General features: G+C 35.8%; 2 protein-coding genes across 5 annotated transcripts; both read left to right on the top strand.

The window, feature by feature from the left end:
- Window positions 1–4,265: 4,265 nt before the first annotated feature.
- On the top strand, window positions 4,266–8,591 carry LOC104087314 (probable carboxylesterase 16). Its single transcript, XM_009591732.4, has 2 exons — window positions 4,266–5,486; window positions 7,713–8,591. Exons 1-2 carry the CDS (start codon window positions 4,642–4,644, stop codon window positions 8,251–8,253), a joined length of 1,386 nt encoding a protein of 461 aa, XP_009590027.1. The 5' UTR covers window positions 4,266–4,641; the 3' UTR covers window positions 8,254–8,591.
- Window positions 8,592–12,555: 3,964 nt separating this feature from the next.
- LOC104087315 (uncharacterized) lies at window positions 12,556–26,637 on the top strand. 4 transcript variants are annotated; one of them, XM_009591735.4, is made up of 19 exons: window positions 12,556–12,823; window positions 13,348–13,688; window positions 14,761–15,006; window positions 16,491–16,681; window positions 16,766–16,937; window positions 17,610–17,747; window positions 17,826–18,003; window positions 18,143–18,288; window positions 18,533–18,709; window positions 18,807–18,917; window positions 21,064–21,183; window positions 21,282–21,438; window positions 21,949–22,112; window positions 22,226–22,312; window positions 23,393–23,721; window positions 23,851–23,932; window positions 24,125–24,264; window positions 25,741–26,011; window positions 26,168–26,637. In XM_009591735.4, the coding sequence occupies exons 2-19, from the start codon at window positions 13,365–13,367 to the stop codon at window positions 26,498–26,500; spliced, it is 3,366 nt and encodes a 1,121-aa protein (XP_009590030.1). In that variant the 5' UTR covers window positions 12,556–12,823; window positions 13,348–13,364; the 3' UTR covers window positions 26,501–26,637. The 4 variants fall into 4 exon arrangements, with proteins under 4 accessions (XP_009590030.1, XP_009590029.1, XP_009590032.1 ...); XM_009591734.4 differs by having other exon boundaries at window positions 12,556–12,938; window positions 13,358–13,688; XM_009591737.4 differs by having other exon boundaries at window positions 12,556–12,938; window positions 25,765–26,011.
- The last annotated feature ends 270 nt before the right edge of the window (window positions 26,638–26,907 follow it).

Here is a 26,907-nt window from a genome sequence, read left to right as displayed (position 1 = left end):
ATAAAAATATATGGACAAATAACATCATTTAAGTAACCCTCTTTCAACAAATATTCACTAAGGCGATTATACCACATGCGCCCAGATTGCTTTAAACCGTACAAAGATCTTTGTAGTCTGATTGAATACATTTCTCGAGATTTTGAATTTTCTTCAGGCATTTTAAATCCTTCAGGGATATTCATGTAAATCTCATTATCAATTGACCCGTACAGATAAGTTGTAACCACACCCATCAGATGTATTTCAAGTCTTTCACGTAAGGCTAAACTGCTGAGATATCGAAATGTTACGGCATCCATAACATGTAAATATGTTTCTTCATAATCGACTCCATGTTGTTGTGAGAATCCTTGTGCGACAAGGCGAGCCTTGTATCTTTCAACTTTATTTTTTCATTCCTTTTTCGCATAAAAATCCATTTATGACCAACTAGTTTTATACCAATAAGTGTTTGGACTACTGGTCCAAAGACCTCTCTTTTAGCAAGTGCGTTCAATTCTGATTGAATTGCCCCTTGCCGTTTTGTCCAATCAGATCTTTGTCGACATTCTTCGACAGATCAGGGTTCAAAATCCTCACTATCTTGCATAATGTTAAGTGCAATATTATATGCAAAAATATTATCCACCGCTATTTCAGATCGATTTAAATTAATCCCATCATCAGTTGAACTTATTAAAAGTTCCTCGCTCACTTGAGTCTCGGGTTCATTGATTTCTTCAGGAATCTCAGAACTAATCAGATCTTGGGTCTCCTCAAGAGATCCCTTTATAGTATCATCTTGATCATTTGTCGATTTTCTTTTTTCGAGGATTTCGATCCTTAGAACCCGAAGGCCTACCACACTTCAAGCGTGCCTTAGGTTCACTAGCTCTCATGCTAGTAGATTGTCCTGTTGGGACATCAATTCAGATAGGCACATTCTTTGCAGAGATATGTGACTTAGTTATCCTTTTCAAATCAGTAAATGCGTCTGACATTTGATTTACTATATTTCGTAAATGGATGATCTTCTGGACCTCTTGCTTACATATAGGGGTACATGGATCAAAATAAGTTAATGATGAAACTTTTCACACAATTTCTCTTTTGATTTCCTTTTTCTCTCCCCCTAATGGTGAGAAATTTGTTTCATCAAACTGACAATCTGCAAATCGAGAAGTAAATAAATCTCCTGTCAATGGTTCAAGATAGCGAATAATATAGGGCGATTCAAACCCAACATATATTCCTAACCTTCTATGTGGACCCATCTTACTGCGTTGTGGTGGTGCTACTTGCACATATACAGCACATCCGAAATTCATAGATGAGCAATATTTGGTTCATGACCAAAAATTAATTGTGACGGAGAATATTTATTATAATGTGTCGGTCTGAAATGGATAAGTGATGTTGCATGCAAGATAGCATGGCCCCAAACAGTAGTGTGCAATTTTGTTTTCATAAGTAGTGTCTTGCTATCAATTGCAGGCATTTGATAAATGACTCTGCAAGGCCATTTTGAGTATGAACACAAGTTACATGATGTTCAACTTTTATCCCAACAGATAGACAATAAGCATCAAAAGCTTGAGATGAGAATTCGCCAACATTATCAAGGCGAATAGCCTTTATAGGACAATCTGGGAATTATGCCCTTAATCGAATTATTTGGGCTAATAGCTTTGCAAACGCCAGGTTGCGAGATGATAACAGGCACACATGAGACCATCTTGAAGATGCATCTATTAGGACCATAAAATATCTAAACATCCCTCTTGGTGGGTGAATAGGTCCACATATATCCCCATGTATACGTTCTAAAAAGGTAGTGGATTCAATACCAACCTTCATTGGTGATGGTCTAGTGATCATTTTGCCTTGATAACAAGCATCATAAGAAAATTCATTATTTGTAAGAATCTTCAGGTTCTTTAATGGATGCCCACTTGAATTTTCAGTAATTCGTCTCATCATTATTGATTCAGGATGGCCCAAATGGCCATGCCAGAGCACAAAAATATTTGAATCAGTAAACTTCTGGTTTACGATAGAGTGTGCTTCAACTGTACTAATCTTTGAATAGTATAAGCTAGAAGATAAAGTTGGTAACTTTTCTACAGTGCGCTTATGGCCAGGAACATTCTTTGTAATATAAAGATATTCCATATTCATTTCATCTATCGTCTCAACATGATACCTATTTCGGCGGATATTGATAAAACTCAATAAGTGGCTCTTCCGGAGCCTTCAATTAAACTTATATTACCAGAAATTGTTGAAACATTTGCTTTTTCCTTATGCAAATAAGAAAAGTATTTTTGATCTTTGAATATGGCATGAGTTGTTCCACTATCAGTTACACAAATATCTTCATGATTGGTCTTTGATCCAAACATAATTTAAGGATTATCCATATTCTTCAAAAACGATATAAAAAATAAATATGATAGTAAACATCATTATCAAAGCATAACTTTTATTTATGTACAACAATTACATAACCATATTATCTACTACAAACAACAAAAATTAAAATATTTATATTTCTACAAATTCATCACCGATCACATGACCTGTTTCTCCTTCCGGGAGTGCAAAGTAATCAGCTACATCCAAATGCATGAAGTCTAATTATCTTCAGAAATAAAATTTACTTCAGCATTTTTATCTGTGTTCTTCAAGGAGGCTTGATACAGCTCAACCAAGTGCTTTGGCGTACGACAAGTACGTGACCAGTGCCCCTTTCCTCCACATCTATAACATGCATTTTCTGCCTTTGCTGCTTGCACCGCTTCATGCTTTTATTCCTTTCTTTCCACTGCTGGTGGTGATGAGGGTTATTTGGTGCATTATTATTACCATAATTAGAGTTTCTTCCCCGACCACGGCCATGACTACGATTGGGGCCACGACCTCTTCCACGCTTAGCTTGGTGGAAGTTCGTCTCCTTCACTTCATGAAATGGACAAGAACCATTAGGCCGACTTTCATGGTTTTTCATTAATAGCCCATTATGTTGCTCGGCTATAAGAACATGTGAAATAAGTTCAGAATACTATTTGAATCCCATCTCTCGATATTGCTGCTGCATGAGCATATTTGAGGCATGAAAAGTGGTGGAAGTTTTCTCCAACATATCATGATCGGTAATATTATCACCACATAATTTCAATTGGAAAATTATTCTGAACATAGCAGAATTATACTCACTGATAGATTTAAAATCTTGTAGCGTTAAATGAGTCCAATCATAACATGCGTGTGGAAGAACGACCATCTTCAGGTGGTCATATCTATCTTTCAAATTATTCCACACTATGACTGGATCTTTAATAGTGAGATATTCTATTTTCAAACCTTCATCAAGGTGATGACGCATGAATATCATTGCTTTGGCACGCTCTTGGTTTGATGCTTAATTTTTGTCTATGATGGTGTCTGCGAGACCCATCGCATCAAGATGAATTTAAGCATCAAGCACCCAAGACATGTAGCTTTTGCCTAATATATCCAGGGCTACAAATTCAAGTTTAGAAAGATTTGACATTATTTAGAAAAAAAAAGTTCGTACCTATGATACTTTTAAAGTATTTGCTCGAGATGGCAGAGTCTCGTGCTGATAACGTGTTATAAACTAAAGACTGTAAAGTAAAGACAAGTATAAAGAGAAAACTGATATATTATTCAACTTCAAATTTATGTACATAATGAACTGAAATCTCCTCTATTTATAGAAGAAATGAAGATGTTGTGTAAGCTGTTTCTACAAGCTGCTGTGTAAACTGCTTGTAAGCTGCTACTGTACCAGATATAGATAATCTTCTACCGAGGGTGATGTTTATCCATAAAGGAGTACAGAAGGATAAGCTCATTGTACCAGATATAGATAATCTTCTATCGGGGGTGATGTTTATCCATAACGGGGTACCAAAAGGATAAGCTCACTGTACCAAATATAGATAATTTTCTACGGGGTTATGTTTATTCATAACGGAGTACCGAAAGTATAAGTTTTTTCAGAAGACTTATTTTCAATAAACTACTAAATAGATAAACATATTTACGACGGAATCTCATTATTTATAATAAAGTACTAAATTAACATCCATAATATAATATAATCATAACACTTCTCAACATTTAGCTAGTTTTAAAAGCAAGGAGAAAATAAAATTAAAATTAGTAGGCTATGAGACAAATCTACTGTAGGCTGGTAGGCGCCACAATTGATTTGTCCCAATTTTCTAGAAACGCCACTAGCTCCACCTAATCAAACCGTACATCCAACATATTTGCTGCTCCCCTTCTCCTCTTTCAATTTCCAACATATTTACTGACTACTACAGTATTTCGAAATCAGGCATTTTGCTCTTTTTTTCACCTCTCCCCCTTCCTCTAATTCAAGCAATCTAATCTCCGTCTACCTTTTCCTCAATCTCAATCCATCCCCCCCAAAAACCCTAAAGATAAAGAATGAAATCCATTTTATTCCCTTTAAAAATTCAAATCTCAGCTGAATATCGACGTAGTTTTGTGACTTCAAATCAGTTTTAATTAAATCAACAAATTGTCACTTAAACAAAGGGGCGGAGGTGGCGGAGGTAGACGGAACCCTAGAAATCTTCGAGCGAGGGGGAGGGAGTTAGGGGGGAAATGCCAAGCGTGGCTGTGAAATTATACAGCGTGTTCTTCAAATTCATGTTAAAGCATCGGTTGCAAAACCGAACCAATGCCGGCGGAAGCTCTTACGGCGTCACATCGCGTCCCGATGAGGAATCAGTTGCTGCTTCAAATCCTGTTTTCACCGACGGCGTTGCCACCAAGGACCTACATATAGATCCCACCACCTCCGTTTCTATCCGAATCTTCCTTCCCGAGACTTGTCTCGGCTCGCCCGATTCCGATTTAAGGGCACAATCTAAATCTAGGGTTAAGCCTTCGACCCGATTACCTGATTCAGGATCCGATCCACGTCGAAACAGCTATGGTGCTGCTACCACTGATAATGTAACCGACACGCATTATAAAAATGGCCATAGTTTCAATCATAGGAGAAATAGCTATGGATGTAATGCGGATGATCTTGCTTTGAAATCTGAAAATGGAGTTTATAGAGGATATTCTCCGTCTAGTAAAAATTGTAGAAAGTTGCCTGTGATGTTACAGTTTCACGGTGGGGGATTTGTGAGTGGGAGTAATGATTCTGCTTCGAATGATTTCTTCTGTAGAAGAATCGCGAAGCTCTGTGATGTTATTGTAATAGCAGTTGGATACAGGCTAGCGCCTGAGGATCGGTACCCAGCAGCGTTTGAGGATGGGTTGAAGGTGCTACATTGGCTGGCGAAGCAGGCTAATTTGGCCGAATGTAGTAAGTCGTTGGGGAACAGACGTGGTGGAGGTGGGGATATGAAGAAATCTGATAGTCACGGGCACATAGCGGATGCCTTTGGAGCATCAATGGCGGAGCCTTGGTTGGCTGCTCATGGAGATCCGTCGAGGTTGGTTTTGGTCTTATTGTCTTATTCAATAGTTGTTGCCTTAGTTTTAGTTTAGATGAGGAAGTTTTAGATGTGGATAATTACATGTTTCAGTAATTGGTTGATTTGTCTTGAAGTGTGGGAGCATCTCATCTAAAAGCTTAAGCTATCAAAGAGAACACATTTTGTTATTTAGTGAATTATATCTTCAACAATCTGAAATGTGGTCACAAGTGTAGTTGTGAAGAATGAAAAGTTAATATAGCAGAAAATATGATTTTGTATAATGGAGGGGAAATCCATATTATTAGGCTTGGACATTGCGATTCTATCTGTTCGAAGTAGGTGCAGTGACTAGGAAGGGCAAAGCAACACCTTTTTTTTTTAATACAAATGCACACCTTTATTTTTAATACAAATGCTTAGTTTTGGGTCTCATGACTAGTGGGATTTTTTTTTTATTGTTACGACTAGTGGGATTTTTACCTGGTAAATTTCTTACTTTTTCTTTATGATATAATGTGGTTACAAGTTGAATTCCATAGATAGACAGGTGCAATGTGTTTTATAAATGGGTCATTTTTCCGACAGTCCTCTGGGCAATATTAGGAGATTCAATGCTAAATAGCTAGATCCTTTCCTGGCAGGGAAAACAGTTTAGTAGAGGGTGTTCTTGTGCTGATTTTTCCTGTGATCTACTGATTATGTTAGATACGACTGCCAAATTTAGTTTGTGAATAGAAGTGTTTTTGATGTTGGTTCGGGTTTGTGTCTTTCGGACTTGTTTTGAATGCTTTGTGAACGTTTCTCATTTTTTATAGGTTTTAAAAATGTTGCCTGATTTTGTTATTTCTAAATCTACAACATTGATGAAATTAGCTTATTATGGTCTTATTCTTTGGTCATGCTATCTTGAGTCCCAACATAAATGACCTATATTCTTTCAGCCATCCTAAAATGATAAATTTATATTGAATTAAGCTAACGCTGTATACTTTATTGAATTTGATGTAAAATCCATTTGTGAAAGAACTTATTATCCAATTTAAGATTTAATGAGTGGAGTAACCCAGAACCTTATATAACCTCTCTAGATATAATCTCCTTTAGAATCCTTGCACAATCCATGTGGGGCAATTATATAACTCAACTCCTTCTAGCACATGTAACTAGATCTTTTGGCTCACAGGTGGACTTGAAAGTAGAGTTTCTAATCTGAGAAATGGGCTTGCCAAATGTTGGTTCTATTACCGTGTAAAAAAGAATTTGAGCATCCAAATCCAAAGCCCAAACCAATGGATGGAGTAGTACAAGACCTTTCTAGACTGTTTTGAAAGCCCTTAAACAACTCATGTGAGACAATTGTATAACTGAACACGTTCCCACTCCATTAATTGAAGGTTAAATATGTTCATTAGGATATCACAATTCACAGGTACTAAAACTAGACTTTGCCAATAATTAAGGGACCAAATTAGCAATATTCCCTACATTTTACTATTCTTGTTACAACTTATTGCAGTCAATGCTGTATTGGAGAGTATCAGTTTGACCACTATAGTCTAAAGTAAGACGCTCTCTTTGGATGGTATTCTCACGTTCCCAAACTTTTAGATATATCTCTTCATGTTTGCATCCCTGCTATTTAGGGCAGATCTGCCAGATCTTCCTCCTTTTTCTGTTTCTATGTTTCATAGTGATGAGGCTAGTGTCTGTCCTTAAGCCTGCAAGTGGTCTAGTTAGAGAAACCCTGTTTTCCATTAAGATCAAATGACATGGCACCTCTTGACTTCCCTTATCAAAAAGGGGAGGGGGCACCCCTTGGCATCTTCCAGAAAGAGGTTATTCCTTCGAACCTTAGAGGGTAATGTAGCATGCCTCATGGGGTATAAATGGAGCAGGAGTCTGCAAGGAGCCAAGAGCTAATTCTTTGGGGCGGGACGAGGCTATAAGTCACATGGTTATTAAGTTCCATGTGTCACAGAATGAGGTGGATACAGCTGGTAGATTTGTGTTTGCTTGATGAGTAACTTGTGCTGGACGTCTTGACATCCGTAGTTGAATGAAGTCGCTTTCTCATGTTCTGGTTCTATATAGTTACCCTACATGCCTAAATACTACTTTCTTATGCTTTTACCATGATAGGCTAGATCTCCTCCGCCACCTTGTTTCTCTGCGATGTTAGATATACTAATTAATAACTTCCCTTTTTAAAATTTTTTTGTTTGTTTTTATATGTTCAACTAGGTGTGTTCTCCTTGGAGTGAGTTGTGGAGGAAATATAGCTGATTATGTAGCCCGGAAGGCAGTAGAAGCAGGTAAGCTTTTGGATCCAGTCAAGGTGGTGGCACAGGTCTTGATGTATCCTTTTTTCATTGGAAATGTTCCAACTCATTCCGAGATAAAGCTAGCAAATTCCTATTTCTATGACAAGGCTATGTGCATACTTGCGTGGAAATTATTTTTACCTGAAGGAGAGTTTGACTTGGATCACCCTGCTGCTAACCCACTAGTTCCTGGGAGAGGAGGACCTCCCTTAAAGCGAATGCCCCCAACTTTAACAATTGTAGCAGAGCATGACTGGATGAGAGATCGGGCTATTGCTTATTCAGAAGAACTCCGGAAAGTAAATGTTGATGCTCCTGTTCTTGAGTACAAGGATGCTGTTCATGAGTTTGCTACTCTTGACATGCTTCTCAAGACCCCTCAGTCTCAGGCTTGTGCTGAGGATATTGCTATCTGGGTTAAGAAGTACATTTCACTTCGAGGTCACGAGTTTTCGTATTGAGTTGGACAGATGGTCTTGTATAGCAGCATCTTTGTGACAAACGATCCTTGCGGTTTGAGGTTCACCATATATGGCCTTCAAGTTCCATCGCACATTCTTTTTTCCTTGGGATGTTTCTTTTGTAAAATAGATGTCACTTGCCAGAAATTAGGGTTTAGCTGAGTTTTGAGCCACGAATTCCTCTTATTTGAGCATGTATGTTATCCTTGTAAACATTTTTCTCTCTGTTATTAGTAGATAAAGGAAGAGACGTATTCTGCTTAGCGTTACCCTTTATATTGTATGGTTGGACTTCAGCAGTATTTGGATTTAAGGAACTTTTGACTGTGTATTAACAAGTTCTTGATGAGTCTGTATTGTCAAGGAGATAGTTCTGAAAGCAGGAGTTTAATCGGAGGTAATGTTTTATTTATTTATTTATTTTTATTTTTTTTGTTTTTTAATCTTCGTATTCAAGCATATGTTTACGTTGTCTTTTACTTGTGGCCATTGAGAGATTGTGTCCCAAAGCTTGAGGAGATGGATTATATATAATATAGCCTTGTCAACGAGGTAAAACCATTATATGTAATAAATACTCCGTCCGTTTCAATTTATGTGAACCTATTTACTTTTTAGTATTTGTCAAAAAGAATGATCTCTTTCCTTATTTGGAGACAATTATCTTTATGCAATGATTTATAGTCACACAAAATATATGTGTCTCATTTTACACCACAAGTTCAAAAGTTTTTTCTTTTTCCTTAAACTCTGTGCTCAGTCAAATGGGTTTACATAAATTGACGTAGCATTTAAACTATGGCGTGCTCAGTCAAATGAGTTCCCAATTTTCATTTAAATTAGGGAAAAGGGCCAAATATACCCCTCTACTTTCATATATTGTCTGTATTTAACCTCCGTTATACTATCAGACCAAATTTATCCCTATCATTATACTATCGTGCTAAATTTACCCCTACAATCAGCGAATTTTTAAAAATACCCATTGATCTGTTAAGTAATCCAAAATCTCCCAAATTCCTTTTATTTAAATCACTTGTTGTTCTTCTTGGTCCACTATTTTAATTTTAAAAATTACTATTGATGTGAATGCTAAAATTACTAGATTATACAAATTATTCATAATTTTTTTTTTATTATCAATGCACCCATTCCTCTTTTTGTAATAAATAAAATTGGTTTAAAATTTTATTTATTTTTCAATCATATACATAGCGTAGAATTTAGTGGGTCTATTTATTGTGTATGATATGTAGCTGATCATCATGTATATTCAAATATATTTTGTCATTGCCTGGTTAGTATAGAGTTCGATCGACTAACTTAAGAGTGCAAAATATATGACATTTAATTAAAGCAAAGTTGAATTAGACAATGTAAAGTCTCTAAGAAACTTCAACTTCACTCACTAATACTTGCAAAGTCTCCATACATTTGGTGCAACAAATTCATTAAAATTCGGGGTGTTGTAAATACTTTTAGAATTTAGAAAAGCTACATAATTTAGATTTTTTAATTTACTATACTTTGTTTATTCGATTGTATTATTTAATATTTTTTAATCTTATTTTTTTCTCTAATTCAGAAAGCAGGTAAATGCCAATTAATTCAAAAATAGTGGACCAAGAAGAAGATCGAGTGATTTAAATAAAAGGCATTTAGGAGATTTTGGATTACTTAACAAATGAAAGGATATTTTTAAAAGTTTGCTGATTGTAGGGGTAAATTTGACCTGATAGTATAGCGATAAAGGTAAATTTGGTACGATAGTATAAAAGAGTTTAAATATAAACAATATATAAAAATAAATGGGTATATTTAACCTTTTTACTTTAAACTATGAAGCTTGACGTAGCATTCGTATACTTAATTGGTTTCTGTTGGTGTGAAGAAAGGAGTTCGATGTTCCCGATGATGTGTTTTTAGTTATTTTCAATATCATTGAATTTGATTTAACATTCCAACCAATTAACAAAAACTAAAGAAATGAATGTTTGCATTCATTGTCGAGATAACGCACACTAACTACTCTTCTTTCTAAAAATACTAGATGATGGATTACCCGTGCCAGCACGTGCCCAATATGCAAGTATGTTTTTATCCCTTACTAATAGCAAGAAATTATGTACGATGGACTTTTTCTAAACCACCGTTTATATTTTGTGAAAATAGGCTCACGCCACCAAAAAATTCTGACAATCACCAATTTTTTCAATCATAATATTGAATTTTTTTTATGCTCCATCAAAATTTATGACAAAAATTATGTCAAGTATTTTTCTGAATATCCTAAATTAATATTTTTAATTTGACTTCTCATTAAAAGAAAAATATTTTACTACACGGAAATTTTTCAAATCGTTCTGAATTGTACACGTCTTCCTGAGTTATCGACTCTACCCTAATACATAATTATTGAATCAAAAGTCGAATATTTAACAGGTCAAGATAAAAAAAAAAATGAACCATAGGGAATACAAAGAAGACTAAAAGAATTATAAGTATAAGAGAATTTAGGCTTACACTATTCATATTTTATATGGTGTAAATTCAGACTTTAGAGCGTAAAAGATTAACAAGATCAATCAACATAGATAGTTAGATAACTTTATAAAAGAAAAATACAAAGTTATCAAGAGTATCTACCAACTGTCTATGCTCCAATTAAAACAAATTAAAAGTTTAAAATTATAAGATTGTAAAGTTATGATACATTTGCTATTATCCTTGAAATATACTCCAAGTTGCCAAAAAATGGTCTAAAAGCACTACAAATTTTGTATAATATTCAAGCATCTACACTTCAATAATATTAATCAAGTAACTAACCATGCAAGTTCTCACCTCATCTGTCGGGTTGGTCATGTAGTTTTGTAGGATAGAATTTTATTTCTTCATAATTTCTTTATCTTTACTTGCAATCATTTACCATATTAGATAATCTAACTAATAGTTATTCTTCAGAGCATATTTAGGAGTTTGTGTTATATTTTTAATTAATGAGAATAACCCCTCAAAATTAAAATTGTTTTAAATTGAACATTAACGCATATATTTTAACCTTTTTTTATTTTCTTTTTTAATCTCTATAACTCCATCAGTTTTTCCTAAAAAAAAGCTACGTAAATTTGTATAAGTTTAGTTGCATAATTTGAATTTAATTTGGCTTTAAATAAATTAACTTGTAAAATTATAATATTGAGGATTTAATCCGATGCAGTATGCTATCCTTACAATTATGCATATATATATATATATATATATAAGTTACATCTAATCATACTTTAAAATACATAAATAAAAAAAGGAGTGCAATAATATTGCTATATACGTGAAAAATAGTTGGCAAAAGGAGTGCAGTTTTAATATACGTAGAAAATATTTAGGCAAAAAATTTTGCTCACAAAAGAAATATGTCATGAAGTAATGTTTATTTTATTTCAATTTTTTTGGTGATATCTATGGCTATTAACAAATAAAACCATCTTACAAAAACGTGGCAGTCACATAATCTAACACAAAGGAAGAACATTGATGTGCTGGTGTAACAAAATAGATGAATGGGTCCCACAAGTTGCAAAAAGCATTTTCAAAAGGTAAGGTGATGCGCCGCATAGGGAACTTAAAAGTATTCCCTATTGGAGGGTACCATAATTACAACATGTTAAAGAGAAAATTTCAATTTTACCCCTGTTCAGCAAGCAGTCATGTCGTCCGGTTGCCTGCTAACTTAGATAGAAGAATTTATCCCTATTTTTTTTATTTATTTTCGAGATTCAAACTAAATAAATTTTAACTAAAATTTAAAAATATGTTATTTCACCAATTTGATGTGAGGAAAATAACGACTAATGGACACGGAACTTTTTTTTTTTTTCTAAACATCTTCTTAACTTAGAAAAGTAAGTTTTATCCAGTTTAATTTAGCTGCAAATATTAGTTAGATTATATTCAATAACTAAAAAGTGTCAAATAAATTAAGACGAAAAAATAATTAAGTAAAAAGTATTAAATAAATTAAGGCCGAAAGAGTAATTAAGATAACATAAATAATATTCCAGGACAGGACGAAAATGGTAAAACATCACAAAGTAATGATGTGAAATGATAATGTCTTTAAAATCTCTTGTTTCATCTTTCTTCATTGTTTTTATTAAGTCTGCTCCTATTATTATTATTATTATTATTATTATTATTATTATTATTATTATTATTATCGTTGATACACGTATATCTCCGAAAAAGCAAAAGAGCTAGTACAAAAAATACCCGCAGTATCTGAAATTACAATCATTAGATACTTTCCTTTTTAAACCCCTTTCCAATTCACTCCACTTTCTTTTCTAACCCCTTTCCATTTTCTTTGTGGGTTTTTAAATCTTCTTCCCTCTCTCCCGATCTGGTTCTTGTTATGGCAAGATCCAATCGGATGAGCTGATTTTCCTGTACATGAAATAAATGGACATAAGGAAGTTCAAGTGAAGACTCCAGTAGTTTCATCCAGTTACATACAGTGAGACCAGTACACACGCCTTTCCTAAAATTGGATTTTATCTCCTTTTCTGGGAAGGTAAATAAATCAGACTTTTCTATTACTTCACACTCATTCTGTACCGTGTGTGTTGATTCTTGTTCGCTCGAGTTTGTAAAGAGTCCAACGCTTGAAACTGTAGATCTCCAATCAGGTACATCTTAGTACCTTTCTTCTTCTTTGCACTGTAGAAAGCTTCAATGCACATATCATGTTTGTAAGTTGTTCTCAAAGACTAAAACCCCCAAGACCCAATTCAAACCTTTTACTTTCTTGGTGAAAGATCTGTGTAATGGAGTAAGTCGTTATATCTTGTACAATTTGAGAATGGATTTGAGTTATGTACAGTGCAATGATTTTTACACCATAGTGTAACTCAACCTGTTATAGTAGCTTATTGTCCATTTATTCTAGCTTACCAATCAATGCTATTAACTAGAGTTACCTGTAATTAACTTTTAAGTGAGCTGATTGTGCAAATATTTTTTATACCGTTAACACATAGAGCTTAAACTCTTTAAGAATACTAAGTTTTCTGGTCAATGTGCTAATTTATTTGGTAGGATATTGAAGGATCAAGATGAAGTGGATGGGGGGGAGTGTGAGCCAAAGCATGGAAGGTTTTAGGGCGAAATTCAGAGTGGCTGCGATGGTTCTACTTGCGTTATGGATAGGTCTAGCTGGTCTTTATGGCATGATAAAACCCATATCTAATGGTTGTACCATGACATACATGTATCCTACTTACATACCTATACCTACACCGGCAAATGTGTCGTCCACAAAGTACGGATTACATCTGTACCATGAAGGATGGAGAAAGATTGATTTCAACGATCATCTTAAGAAGCTTACTGGGGTTCCTGTTCTTTTTATCCCTGGCAATGGTGGTAGCTACAAACAGGCAAGTTTCTTATTTATGACCTCAAATGTTTCAAAACAGTATTTCCATCATATGCCTATGTTTATTGTCAAATCTATACCTTGTTTGGTCTTTTGGCTTAGATCAAGTGTAGTATCTATTCTTATTAGCTTTTTTTGCGTCAAATTTTCCATCTGGGAATGTTATTAGTGCATTACCAATTCCATTTAGATCGAACGAGGTGTCATATGTGTGCATTTAGTAATGACTCATGACAGATGAGCAGATACAGAACATAAAATGTTGAAAACACAAGAAAAATCTTATATCCTTGGAACTGTTTTCTCATATGCTTCTGGCACTTTGAAAGCATAACACAAGTCAACTTTGATTCACGGATGCTAAAACTATATACTATAAAAAGTAATTCTACTTGTCTTAAAGACAACAAAAGTGATGTTAAAACGTTATATTTGTTTTCTCTGCGAGTTGTGACTGCATCAAATTAAACCAGAAAGAAGTAGTAATTAATGAAGTCTAAGTAAATGGTATATATATGTGTGAACCAATTGAACATCTTGTTTCACGTACAAGTAAAAGATTATAATAGTGGAAATAGCTAACAAGTTATGGATCTTACCTTTCTGTTGGGGGCTGACATCAATCAGTTGATACCAAGGTAAGCACCAAAAATGCTTATAAGCCAAAATCAGGGTGGCGTTTCAGCTTATAAGCACTTTTGGTTTGACCAAGATTCTTATTATTTTATTCCTAATATTGTTTGTAATTTTGAATTACCTTTTTTGAAAGAAAACCCCTAATTTACTCTTCGTTCGTTTCCACCTTTCATCCTTCTCTCTACTGTTCTTACTGCGACAACTGCTGATTGATTGACTTATTCTAGAAAATCTGATGTGGAGGTTGCACCTGTGCTTTTTCACTAGAGTGTGTGTGTGTGTGTGTGGGTGGGGGGGGGGGGGATCATGTGATTGAATATTAACTGCTTGTTATGTGAATGTATGTGGCATCATAAGATGAGTGCAAGACATGTTAATGCATTACTTGTTCTCGTTTTATTGGCTTTGCTTCTAATCCTTTTTAAACACTTTTACAGGTGAGATCTGTGGCTGCAGAATCTGATAGGGCTTATCAAGGAGGTCCTCTTGAACGTAGTTTTTACCAAGAAGCCTCTCTAAGTCTCGGAGAGGGAGTAGATTCTGATGTCACCAACACTCCTTTGCCCTATCAATATACATCCATGCTTGACTGGTTTACCGTGGATCTTGAAGGTGAACATTCTGCAATGGATGGCCGAATTCTTGAAGAACACACTGATTATGTTGTATATGCCATTCACAGGGTATAGCTTTTCTTGCTCAAGTAGAGTGTCTCTTTATTGGCATTAATTTGAGGGAATGTGTTGACAATCTTTGTTGCGTGATTCCATAGTTTATCCAATGTAACACAGAGATGAATACAGGATGCTTTCCTGGAAAAGGGAGAAGATATAATTAAAAGTTGAATGTAAAATACCAATTTGCTTAAGTTAATATGATTCACCGTTTTCTTTTTGTGCGTTTTACTATGGTTTTCTTTCTGTAGGAAATAGACTGGATTATTTGATGTTGACAGTGACAATCTTAAAGAACTTTTTAAAGGATATCTGCAAGTCTGTGGGTTCTTATAGATTGATGATGCATGGTTAGATTTCCCATAAAACGAGAGAAACTAGAATCTACGTGCTTAGTCTTATCTTCTGGTTGCTTATTAACAGTAACACTAACCACTAAGCATGGATGATGATACTTACATTTGCTAATAAGCAAGTCTGGAGAAAAAGGACATAACTTACTGGGAATACATTAATGAAAAAAAATATGCTGTCCTTTCAGATTGGAAGTGCTGAGACAGTTTTCTTAGAGTTGCAAGTCTATAAGTTATTATTCAAGTGCTTCCATTGAGAAAGAGAAACCATTATTTTTGCGGGTCTGTATAACTATTTAGCAGGGAAAACGAAAGAAAAAGAACTAATATAAGAATCTAGAAATGCCGTCTAGAATTTCACGAATCCTTGCTAAGGTAAAGCTGCATAAAGCATCAAAAGTGAAAATTGAGGAATATATCAATATGATAATACCTATGAAGTTTATGCTTTTCCTATCCTCATTGGAACAATGACTAGATGATAAGCAAAGACAGATTATAGCTCATTTAACCAGATAGATCCAATGTTAAACATATATGTTTACAACTTTAATGCCTCAGACAATGGAAACACCAGTAATAGCATATAGCTCAAACTTGATACTGATAAACATGCTTGGAAGTGCTGTCCAGATGGAAGTTATTTTTGGAAAATATTTTGTGTCAGGTTACTTGACTTGGTTTTATTGTCATTTACTAATTTATTTGCCAGTAATGTAGATTAATCTAGTCTTGGACTGTTTGACACCTCTGGTACTCTAGTATTAAGCAGGGGCTTCCGTTACACATACATGTCTGGTGGGTGAGGCAAGAGATCAAAAAAGATTTTTTAAGTGATGGGGAGCTTTATTTGAGTTTGTTCCTTAATATTGGAAGTTTTAGAACTTCCTCATTTGAATTGATTTTGCCATCTTTTGGAAAGCGTCGTCATTTTCTACCCTTTTGGGTGCATTCTACTAGTCTAGATCTTTTATATGCATGGTTATTGTTGTTTAATAAATTCAGTGAAGATTGAAGACTTACAGTTCTACGTTTTATATTCCTCTCTACTTCCTTCCTGCTCCTCTTTTGCTCTCAGTCCCCTTTTATCGCCTTGAATTTTTCATGTCTGTGTTTCTATTTACATCTTCCTGCTTTTAGATTTTGGATCACTATAAAGAGTCCTACGATGCACGAGTTAAGGAAGGTGCTGCTGCGTCTAGGAGTCCTCCGAGAAGTGTAATATTGGTTGGTCATTCAATGGGTGGTTTTGTTGCTAGAGCTGCGATTGTCCACCCACATTTGAGGAAATTTGCTGTTGAAACTGTTCTGACACTTTCTTCTCCGCACCAGTAAATTGCTCTACTCTTGGAAGGCTATTATATCGTTACACTTCTATGCTATAAATGACTAATTCTTTTTTGTGCCTTATCCAGGTCGCCTCCTCTGGCTTTGCAGCCATCACTTGGTCAGTATTATGCACTTGTAAATTACGCATGGAGGAAAGGATATGAGGTCCAAACTTCTCGATCAGGACATTATCTGTCTGATCCAGCACTTTCTCATGTTGTTGTCGTCTCAGTTTCTGGTGGTTATCATGATTACCAGGTACTTCTTCTATTTGATTTTTTACGTTTCAAGTACATGATGGTGAAAATCTGAAATATAATTGGCAAAGAAAAATGTAAGGCTTACAACGGGTATAATTTCATTTCCCTTCTTTCCGTTCCATGCAATTCCAGTAGGAAACCGCAGTTATTGATCTTCAATCAAATATTTTTGAAGTGAATGGTTGTTGGTTACTTTTAGAGGAAACTGACTAAACATAAAATTCTTTTTGATTGGTAAACAAAATATTTTTATGTTCAGGGGTTTAACTTAGTAACTGCCATGCTATTGCTGTTGAATGCACTGCTCTATTAGCTTGTAAAGAGAAGTAGCTCTAGAACTTATTCTCCATCTTGGACTAATGTTAACTTATAGTAGAGTTTTGTTCTTTCTAATGGTTCTACGTTTGCTAACTTTCACTTTTGACTTATCCTTAACCTTTGTCTCCATATGACGATTAAAGCATACTTTATTTAAACGGATAGACCCTTATAATGATTTAAGTATACTTTATTTCAATGAGCCAGATAGTATCTCCGGCTGATATTTGTGTATTTTGGTCTTTGGATGTTGTACTTTCTCTTGCCCCACCAATGCCCTTTATGTGAGCTAACAGTTACGTATTACTTGACTAAATATTTACCATTAGCTTCAATAACTTTTCATTTTTAGGTTCGGTCAAAGTTACAATCACTTGATGGTATTGTGCCTCCTACCCATGGCCTTATGATTAGTAGCACGGGCATGAAAAATGTGTGGTTATCAATGGAACACCAGGTTATTTTGTGGTGTAATCAGCTCGTGGTCCAAGTAAGTGAAATTTTTCCCAAGAGTCCCCAATTAAATTTGTAATAGAATAGCTTTGAATTTCAACATCAACTTTTTCAGGTATCACATACTCTTCTTAGCCTGATAGACCAGGAGACCGGTCAGCCTATATCTGATGTTCGGACGAGGCTGACAATCTTCACAAAAATGCTTCACAGTGGAATACCTCCAAATTTTAATTGGTTAAAGCAACCGCAGCTGCCCCATATACCAATCGAAACTGGAGAAGCTGAATCTGGTATTCTCAGACCAACTCTCTATATCTACTTTATTCAGAGGAACAGATCCTTATATAGTGTTAAAATATATAAAGATGCATTTACATGCTTACATGTGTTCTTGTATCTGGGCAACAATTTGGGTGGATTGTGGTGCAGGATCTCAGGCGCACAGCATGTATGCTTGCCCCCGTAGCATTCATTGGAGTGATGATGCACTTGAAAGAGATTTATACATCGAGACAACCACTGTTACAGTTTTAGCAATGGATGGGAGGAGGCGGTGGTTGGATATTGAGAAGTTGGTCAGCTTCCTTTTATCATTTATAAAAAGTTCACGCTGTTCATATCTTTCATAGGGTGCTTGCTTACGTTGTGTTTTCTATCTTCAAGACAAATGCTTGTACTCTTCTGGGAAAAGGTCAAATGTAAATTATTTGAGGGACTCCTTAACTTGCTTTGATAGCTTGGATGCAGCAACCAAGAATGTGTAGCATAAAATTTGATGCTTCTTGTCCAGTTTATAACATAACTTACTTGCATACTCAGGGATCTAATGGCAAAAACCACTTTGTTTTTGTCACAAATCTTTCTCCATGTTCCGGTGTACGACTGCACCTTTGGCCCGAGAAAGGATCTTCAGTTTCCACGTTACCGACTAATAAACGGGTTTTAGAAGTTACATCAAAGATGGTGCAAATTCCATCTGGACCAGCTCCAAGGCAGGTACTTGGTTATGTACACTGTCTTCCAAATGCTCTGTGATGTTATTATGAGCTAGTTTGATTGAAATTTTTCCTAAAGGGTGGTGTCTTTTCAATAGGTTGAACCAGGTACTCAGACTGAGCAGGCACCTCCTTCTGCTGTATTTTGGCTGCATCCAAAGGATATGCGTGGCTTCAGATTTCTGACCATCTCAGTGGCATCTCGCCTGGTACTTGTTCACAGGGTTTCAGATATGCTTTAGATTCTGTTTAGTCATGAGACCTGCTATCTTGGGAAATCTTTGTAGGTGTTCGTATCTGTTAGAAGTTATTTCCCGTCACATCTTTATAATGTGAGATAGGACTTTACTTTCTGTACTTTACCAATAAAGGTTAAAGGAACTTCACTTTCTAGCGCCATGTTATGCGGCCTAAGATTTCAGTTCACAATGTCCGCTCCAGAAATGCTTTATACATTTAACGGAAAAGGCCTAAAAATGCCACTCAACTAACATAAATGGCCTATCTATGCCATCCGTTAAAAGGTCGCCCTATTCATGCCACTAACGTTATACTTTTGGCCTATTTATGCCACTAACGTTATACTTTTGGCCTATTTATGCCATTGCCTTTTGGAACTGTTAGTAGACAATGGCATAAATAGGCCAAAAGTATATCGCTAGTGGCATAAATAGGCCAAAAGTATAACGTTAGTGGCATGAATAGGGCGACCTTTTAACGGATGGCATAGATAGGCCATTCATGTTAGTTGAGTGGCATTTTTAGGCCTTTTCCGTACATTTAACTTTCGTCTTTCCTTTCCAGAAGTGTCTTATTCAGCATTTCTTCATGACCAGTTTGTCCACTGTATACAGCATGGAATTCTCTCCTTAGACCAAAAAATACTAATGAAACAAGGAAGATCTTTAATGTTTTCTACTTGTTCTCACTATTTTAAAACAAATTTCTATTTCGTTCATTCCATATGCTAAAGAGACACAATGGTAATGTATACCAGTTGCTTTTTTTTCACTTCCAATCTCTGCATTCTCCACCTCATGGTTGGTTCCTTCACTGTTCTTGATAGCACACATGAGAAAACAAGGGCCTAGATCTGTGAAGCCAACTTGCAATGCAATAAGAGATGATTAGTATTCTCTAAATCTTCGCATGCAACACCAACTAGCAGATATTCTCCTTTTTCTTAAATTATCTACCTTTGGAGATAGCATTCCGCTTGCACACGAAGCGACAAAGCTACTTCTAGAGGCTTGTTGTGCCAAACCTTTTTCAGACCTCCCTCTTTTCTTCCCTTCGTGATAACTGCTCCATGTAGTAGGTTTTTACTATTAAAAAATGGGCAAAAAAATCAGTATCTTCTTAAGATGCAGGTTCTGTCGTCGACGAGTGAGCTTATGCATGATTTCAGGTTGCCTTGCCACTTACATGAGAGGCTTTTATTGAAAACCATAAAGATTTTTGTATTTTATTATATGGTGGAGTGCATCTGGAAAAACAAAATTGATGCGTGAGAGAATCAATGGTGTTGAAGTTCATGCCTTTCCTTCTTCCTGTTTGTTGTTTAGCCCCTGGAACTGATTACTGAGTAATACAAGGAGCTTCGGATCTCTGTTTTTTTCGGGTTTTTAAACCAGTCTTCAATCTTTTGATGCTAGTTACATTACTTGTAATGGTAAAAAGAAGCTAGAAGGTTCTGTTGCAAATACAGAGTTCAAATTGTCAATAACCATATTAAACATTTTTTTGGTGTATAATCTTCTGCGACCGGTTTGACAAAGCATTAACTTTCAGAACTGCATAGCTTCACCCTTTAAGTTAGTTGTTTGAATGATTGCTTTTTTTAACTGGAGATACTCAGTGAAATAGTTGCTTGTACTTCCATTTTTTATCACTTTTCTGAATAAAATATTTTCTGTACAAATGATTGGTTATTGCGGTCATGAGTCACTACTCTCTGGCTTTCTTCTTGCTAGTCTATCCACTTCTAGTTTTTTAAGGATATTTGCTAATCACATTGGTAACGGGGCAAATACTGCAGAGAGACGCATACTAAATGTTGAAAAAGATGTAGAATACAGGGAGGGAACCGTCTTTTTCTCTCAATGTGTTTTAAACAGAAAATTACACTTGTCTTCTTCCTTTTATGGTATAGTTGCCGACAGATCCTTTTTGCAGTATTTTATACATATTCATGAGCTTTTGCAGTGCAATGTGCAAATTTGGTCTTGGAATAAAAATTTCAGATGGAAAGTTCTGTTTCTCTTTCTGTTGACTGTTAATTGTGCTTAGCTCCTGGGTTGCTAATTTGACTGATTAGTTCGAGCAACATTCTCATGATGACTTTATGATTTTCAGGCTGTTTCAGGAAGGCCTCCACCGGCCACTTCCATGGGAGTTGGGCAATTTTTCAATCCAGAGGATGGGGACACAATCTTATCTTCTCAGTCCTTGATTCAGGCTATGTATTTTTCAAAGGTTTGTATGGGTGCATCTTACTTACTAAAAAGGGTCAAGGAAAGTTCGAATTATATTTACCTTTGAATACATTTTTTTTTTGGGTTCAAAATTTGCAGGAGATGATGTTGAAGGAGGATCACCCTCTTGCACTTAATCTGTCTTTCTCTGTTAGCTTGGGCCTCATGCCTGTGACGTTGTCAGTCAAAACAACTGGTTGTGGAATAAGAAAGTCAGAGTTCACTTCTGATGAATCTGGAGAGATGGAAATTGACAGTAAGATTTTCTTCCTTTTAGCAAAACGCATCTTGTACTGTTTCTTTTAACCAGTAAAGCATTTTGTACTCTTTTACTTGGTGTTCTGTTACTTTCCAGTCTTCCACCAGTCCCTCCTAATTCCTGTAATTATTGGTGGAATTGATGTATGAGGAATTTCTAGGAGGGAATTTTATGTTTGAATTCCACACCTTTTCTAAGTAAATGCAATACCAATGTAAGGAGGTTTATGTTTTCTCACCTCCCTTTAACTGCTATTCAATCTTCCCCATTTAAGAGATCTTTGAATAGAAATTGTTGTATAATAACTGGTAAATCACATGTATCCGGCACACTTTCAACTTGCCACCTTCATATATAATTGCAGACGAAGTAACCAAGTCAAAAGTATCCCTTTAGTTTATTCAGCTGAGTTTTAATCTAACCCAATGAGTTTCTTATAGAAGATTTAATGTCTCAGTTACTGTTATTTATTTGTGCTGCTAATGTAACTTATTCTTTTGGATGTAGGGCTGTGTAAACTTCGCTGTTTCCCTCCTGTAGCACTTGCTTGGGATGTCACATCTGGTCTCCATGTTTTTCCTAATCTATTCTCGGAAACGATTCTTGTGGATTCCTCTCCAGCACTCTGGAGTTCCAGCCTAGGTTCAGAAAAGACCAACGTTTTGTTGCTGGTATTATAACAAACCCGTTAGTTTCTTGTTCCCTCAGAAAGTTGATATAGACTGCTGCTCTGTTCTTAGCTCTGTCATGACTTTATTTTAATATTTTTCCATCTTATGTACAGATTGATCCACATTGTTCATACAAAACAAGCATTGGTGTTAATGTCACTGCTGCAGCTCAAAGATTTTTGCTTCTATATTTCTCAGAGGTGAATGCAAATTTAATTCCATCTCATTGGGTCTGGAAGTTTTTTATACCATGCAGCCAGAGACTTTGCTTTTCATGCATATAATTCTTGCATTTCACTGGCGACTTTGCTTTAATACCATTTGAGGATACTGATGGTGGCACAGAATCTCCCATTTGATTGTCACGCCCAACAATTTAAATATTTCATGTTTAAGAGATTCTTCTATGTTCCATTCAGTTAAGCTACATTCTACCGTTATACCTCAAAAGTCTAGTCCTCAACAGTCCTCCTTCCTTGCTGTTTGAGCTATTTATAACTCTCTGTCTGTGTGGATTTAAGTTAAAACCTTCTTCGGCACTTACAAATGAAACTGATCGGTAAACCTTTCACAAGTTTCAAGGTTTCAGATTTAGGCTGTGGCATGACCTTCCTCTATCAAACTAAAATTTACCCGCAGACATCCAGTGATAAATTTCATATATACTCCACTGCAAATCTTTCTTGTGGCTACTCAATCTCAGGACAATTAAAACGCCGAAGGTATAATATACTTTAAATTACTCATTTACATACATAATGCCAAACTTGAAAACGGAAACCGTAAAGCTTCATGGATTTAGGATGCCTTTGATTTTTCATTCAATAGTGGTTTGTTTCCCAAACTCTTGAGCACTTTGTTACATGGTTCATTTATGAAGGAAGAATGACCTTATCAAAAAATGAAGGAAGAATGAAGTATGGTGTCGTCTACGATCCTTCGTCAAATAGTCAAGCATGTAGCGCAAAACTTATTTGCACTGAGTAAATGGAATAACGAATCATATATTCCTTTTCTTCAGATAAATATGATTCTATGATCATCCGAAGTCTGGTCCGTGCATGTTTCCTGACTGATATATCAAAGTATTATCAGTGGTTCAGTTACTCCATGCCCCCATCTTTTGTAGTGTGAATCAGGTTTATTTGTTTGCTGGATGTCTATGTAGTTCTTACAATTGGTGTTGATCTTTTCAGCATGATCCTCTGTCCAGGTATTGCTTCTTTGTGCATTTTCTGATTATTGGGCTCATTGTTATTTGCTGTCATGGGCCTGTGCAGATTACTGGTTTCGCAATTGCTGTTGTCCTTTTTGCTTTAATGCGGCAAGCACGGCAATGGGAGCTCGACCAGCCTATACCTTCACTCATTTCAGCTGTGGAATCAAATTTGAGGATGCCATTGCCCTTTCTCTGTTTTGCTCTGCTACCTATCTTATTTGCTCTAGTACTTTCCTGCCTCATTTCTCTACCCCTTCCTCCAGCCATAAGCTTCATCATTGTCTCAACAATCTGTTACTTCTGTGCAAATGGAGTGGTGGTTGTGGTGATATCAGCCTCCCAATTGTTATTCTACGTTAGTGCATCTTTACATGTATTCATCAAGAAACGGTTAGCTCCTCTCTTAAATATATATACCGCATTTATGTTGTTAAAGACTTTCATATAAATGGTTACCTGAAATTTCAAGAAACGGTTAGTTCCGCATGTGATGGCTAACGGCAATATAATGTTTTGCAGGTCGCAAACTCGGGGAAATAATTTCTCTTTTCTATTTGGCCATTGGTTTCTTAATCTTTCCGCTGCCTTCCTATCATCCAAGGTAAGTTTAGTTGCTACTTGCAAAAGCATAAGTTTGTAGAAGGCTGTCTTTGTACTTATATTTCGGAAATGAAATTGAATGTATTCTGCATTCCTTGTCCTCTAATCTTAGTGGTTGTCGAAATTCCAATATTTAATTAAATTTTTGGCATTGTGCTTGTTTTCTTAATATAAGTTTTCACTATTGAAACAGGTTGTCAGGATCATAAGATTCAATCCATTATTTGTTATGACACTGGCCTCTTTCACCTTAATGTGCTTCACTCATCCAGCATTGGGTCTTCTTTTGTTGCTCTTTTCTCATGTTGTGTGTTGCCACAATGCTCTGTCCAGGTACAGTGCTAACTATATCACCCTTTCTCCACTTTCTGTGGTGGTCTTATACTGTGTACTCCCTCCGTTTCAATTAATGTGAACCCATTTGACTGTGCACGAAGTTTAAGAAAAGAGAGAAGACTTTTGAACTTGTGTAAAATGAGGCACATATATTTTGTGTGGCTATAAATCATTGCAAAAAGGTAAATTGTTTCCAAATAAGTAAAGTGGTCATTATTTTTGGCACGAACTAAAAAGGAAATAGGTTCACATAAATTGAAACAAAGGGAGTATTAATTTGGCTGGATTCTCCAGAAATTAAAATTCTGTTCAGTTGGAGCTGTAGAACTAGGGACCATTTCTTGACTATTGATATCGTGGCCCTCCTGTCCAGCCGAAAGCTTTTCTCCATATCCAATATTGTGTGCTGACTCCTAACTGAATTCTGACCTATTCAGAACTTTTGAATAGATAAAACATTTGGCCACAAGTCATTGAACAAAATAAATAACAAATTGAAAAGAAAATACTTCTTCCTTTTCATGGGAAAGCGTTGTGGAGGAGAAGTGACTTTATTAGAGCCAAAAGCGTAAACGTCCTTCTACTAAATAAGAATTTTGCCCATCAAAATTGATAGTGGGAGGAAATGGTCCAAAGCTGAAGGCAACCAGACAAAAAGCCATGAAGTGTGCTAGTTGGTTGGGTAAAAAGATGACAAAGTGAAAAAAGAAAAAGTCATTACTTTGACCTCTTCAGTTTAGCAAAACTTAACAGACCTTCCTTCTAGTTTTAGAATTATCATAGACCCTCCCGTTGTTAATGATAGAAGTTCCTTGCATTAATTTCTGGCGTACTTTTACCAAAATGGCCCTATTGTATAATGAATCTTTTAGCAACTTTAACTAATTGGTATAATACAACAAAACCAATGCCTCAGTCTCTATTCAGTATTCACTTTCAGTAATTAAACTTATCCAAATTTCTCTTTTTATCTTCCCGTAAGTTTTAGGTAAATACAATAAAATTGGTGGCAAGATGTTGGGTAGACAAGTTATCATTGCTTATGAGGCCCTAAAATGATAGGAAAGGTCTTGTAAGGGAAGGTCTGTGTAATAACTCAACCGAAAAAGAGGGTGGTGTCGGGAAGGTGACATACAAAAATAGAGTGGAGGTATAAGATATTTCACAAACTAAAGGTAGGTACAATAAGTTCCACTAGAACAGAGGGGTGATCTAATTAATCACCCTGGAAAGAAAAGTATAAGGAAAGAAATAAATTGGGAATAATGAGATGTATATTCAAAAAGAAAGCAGAAGCCATAAATTCTGTGCTTGTACTGCTTTTTCTAAGTACATTTATCTTCATAAATGAAAGATGCAGCATTACACATTAATTTTCACAATTGCTCTACATTTACTTGTTGCCTGCTAATATTTTTGATATTTTGTTATGACAAAGGTAGTCTAAAACCAATTCTTCTTGTCTGTAAACAGTTTTTTGATGGCTTCATTTCGCAGCCATACCCAGACTAAGGAGTTAATAGAATCTGGGAACGGAAGTCAGAGTGGATCTGAGCAATTCATACCCCGATATGATGGTGAAATCAACAAGCATTTCACTCAGGAGAATAATTCTAATAGTCTGGACTCAGTAAAAAGCTATGGTGAAACCCAACTAGAGATCTTCAACCATCGGCATGGTTTGCTTGTATTACACTTTCTTGCGACACTTATGTTTGTCCCTTCACTTATAGCATGGCTCCAGGTATTTTTTATCTTTCTTTAGGAGCAAGAGGTTTTTGCTACCTTACATTTTTTTTTTGTCATTGTCGAACCTCTATCTCTATGGCTCAAAACTGTTGGTTGCTCGAAATAATTGGAAGTACTGTAACATTCTTTTTTGGTGTATGCGTGCACACAGAGAATGGGAATCAGTCAGAGCTTGCCATGGTTTGTGGATTCTGTACTTTGCGTTGGTGTTTTGCTGCACGGTATATGTGATTCAAAGCCCGAGTTCAACTTCTTCTTGTTTCCTTTGCCGGGCATCCGAGGATGGGAGATAAACCTGAGCTTTGCCTATCTTCTAGCTGGATACTTTTCTTTTATTTCTGGCTTAGCCTTGGCTCCTTACAGAACATTTTATCCCATGGCTGCCATTGGATTTATTTCATGTGCTTTTAGGATCATAGAGAAGAGAAGTAGGGAAAAGGGGGAAATATACCTTCGCCATAGAAAACACTCTCATAAACACTGAAAAAATATTCTCATGTAAGCAATGATTTTTCGAACAGAATCCATTGTTGTACAATATTGCCACGTACAGGATGTTCAGTGAGATTGTACTAATTGAACATGGCTTTGGTGCCACAATTTTGAGGATTTCTTTTATCAGTTGCTGAATGTGTAGTATGCCACAATTTTGAGGATATCTTCATCAGGTTGTATTGATAGTTCTGGCTTTTATGCGATTAAATCACTATATGCATTGCAGATATCTAACGGATTATTAAAAAATGTTGCTTTTTAATAATTTAAGTTTTTAGATGAGACGATTCAATATGATATCAAAATGGACAGACTTTTGGTCTCACTGTTATCTATTAACACGTTCACACTATTCAGCATAAATCACTTTGCCTGTTCTAGTGCGAAAGATGGTTT

This window comes from Nicotiana tomentosiformis, chromosome 2 (genome assembly GCF_000390325.3).
Source record: "Nicotiana tomentosiformis chromosome 2, ASM39032v3, whole genome shotgun sequence".
NCBI lineage: Eukaryota > Viridiplantae > Streptophyta > Magnoliopsida > Solanales > Solanaceae > Nicotiana > Nicotiana tomentosiformis.
Note: the sequence above shows the minus strand (reverse complement) of the source record. Positions and strands in the feature narration are given on the sequence as shown.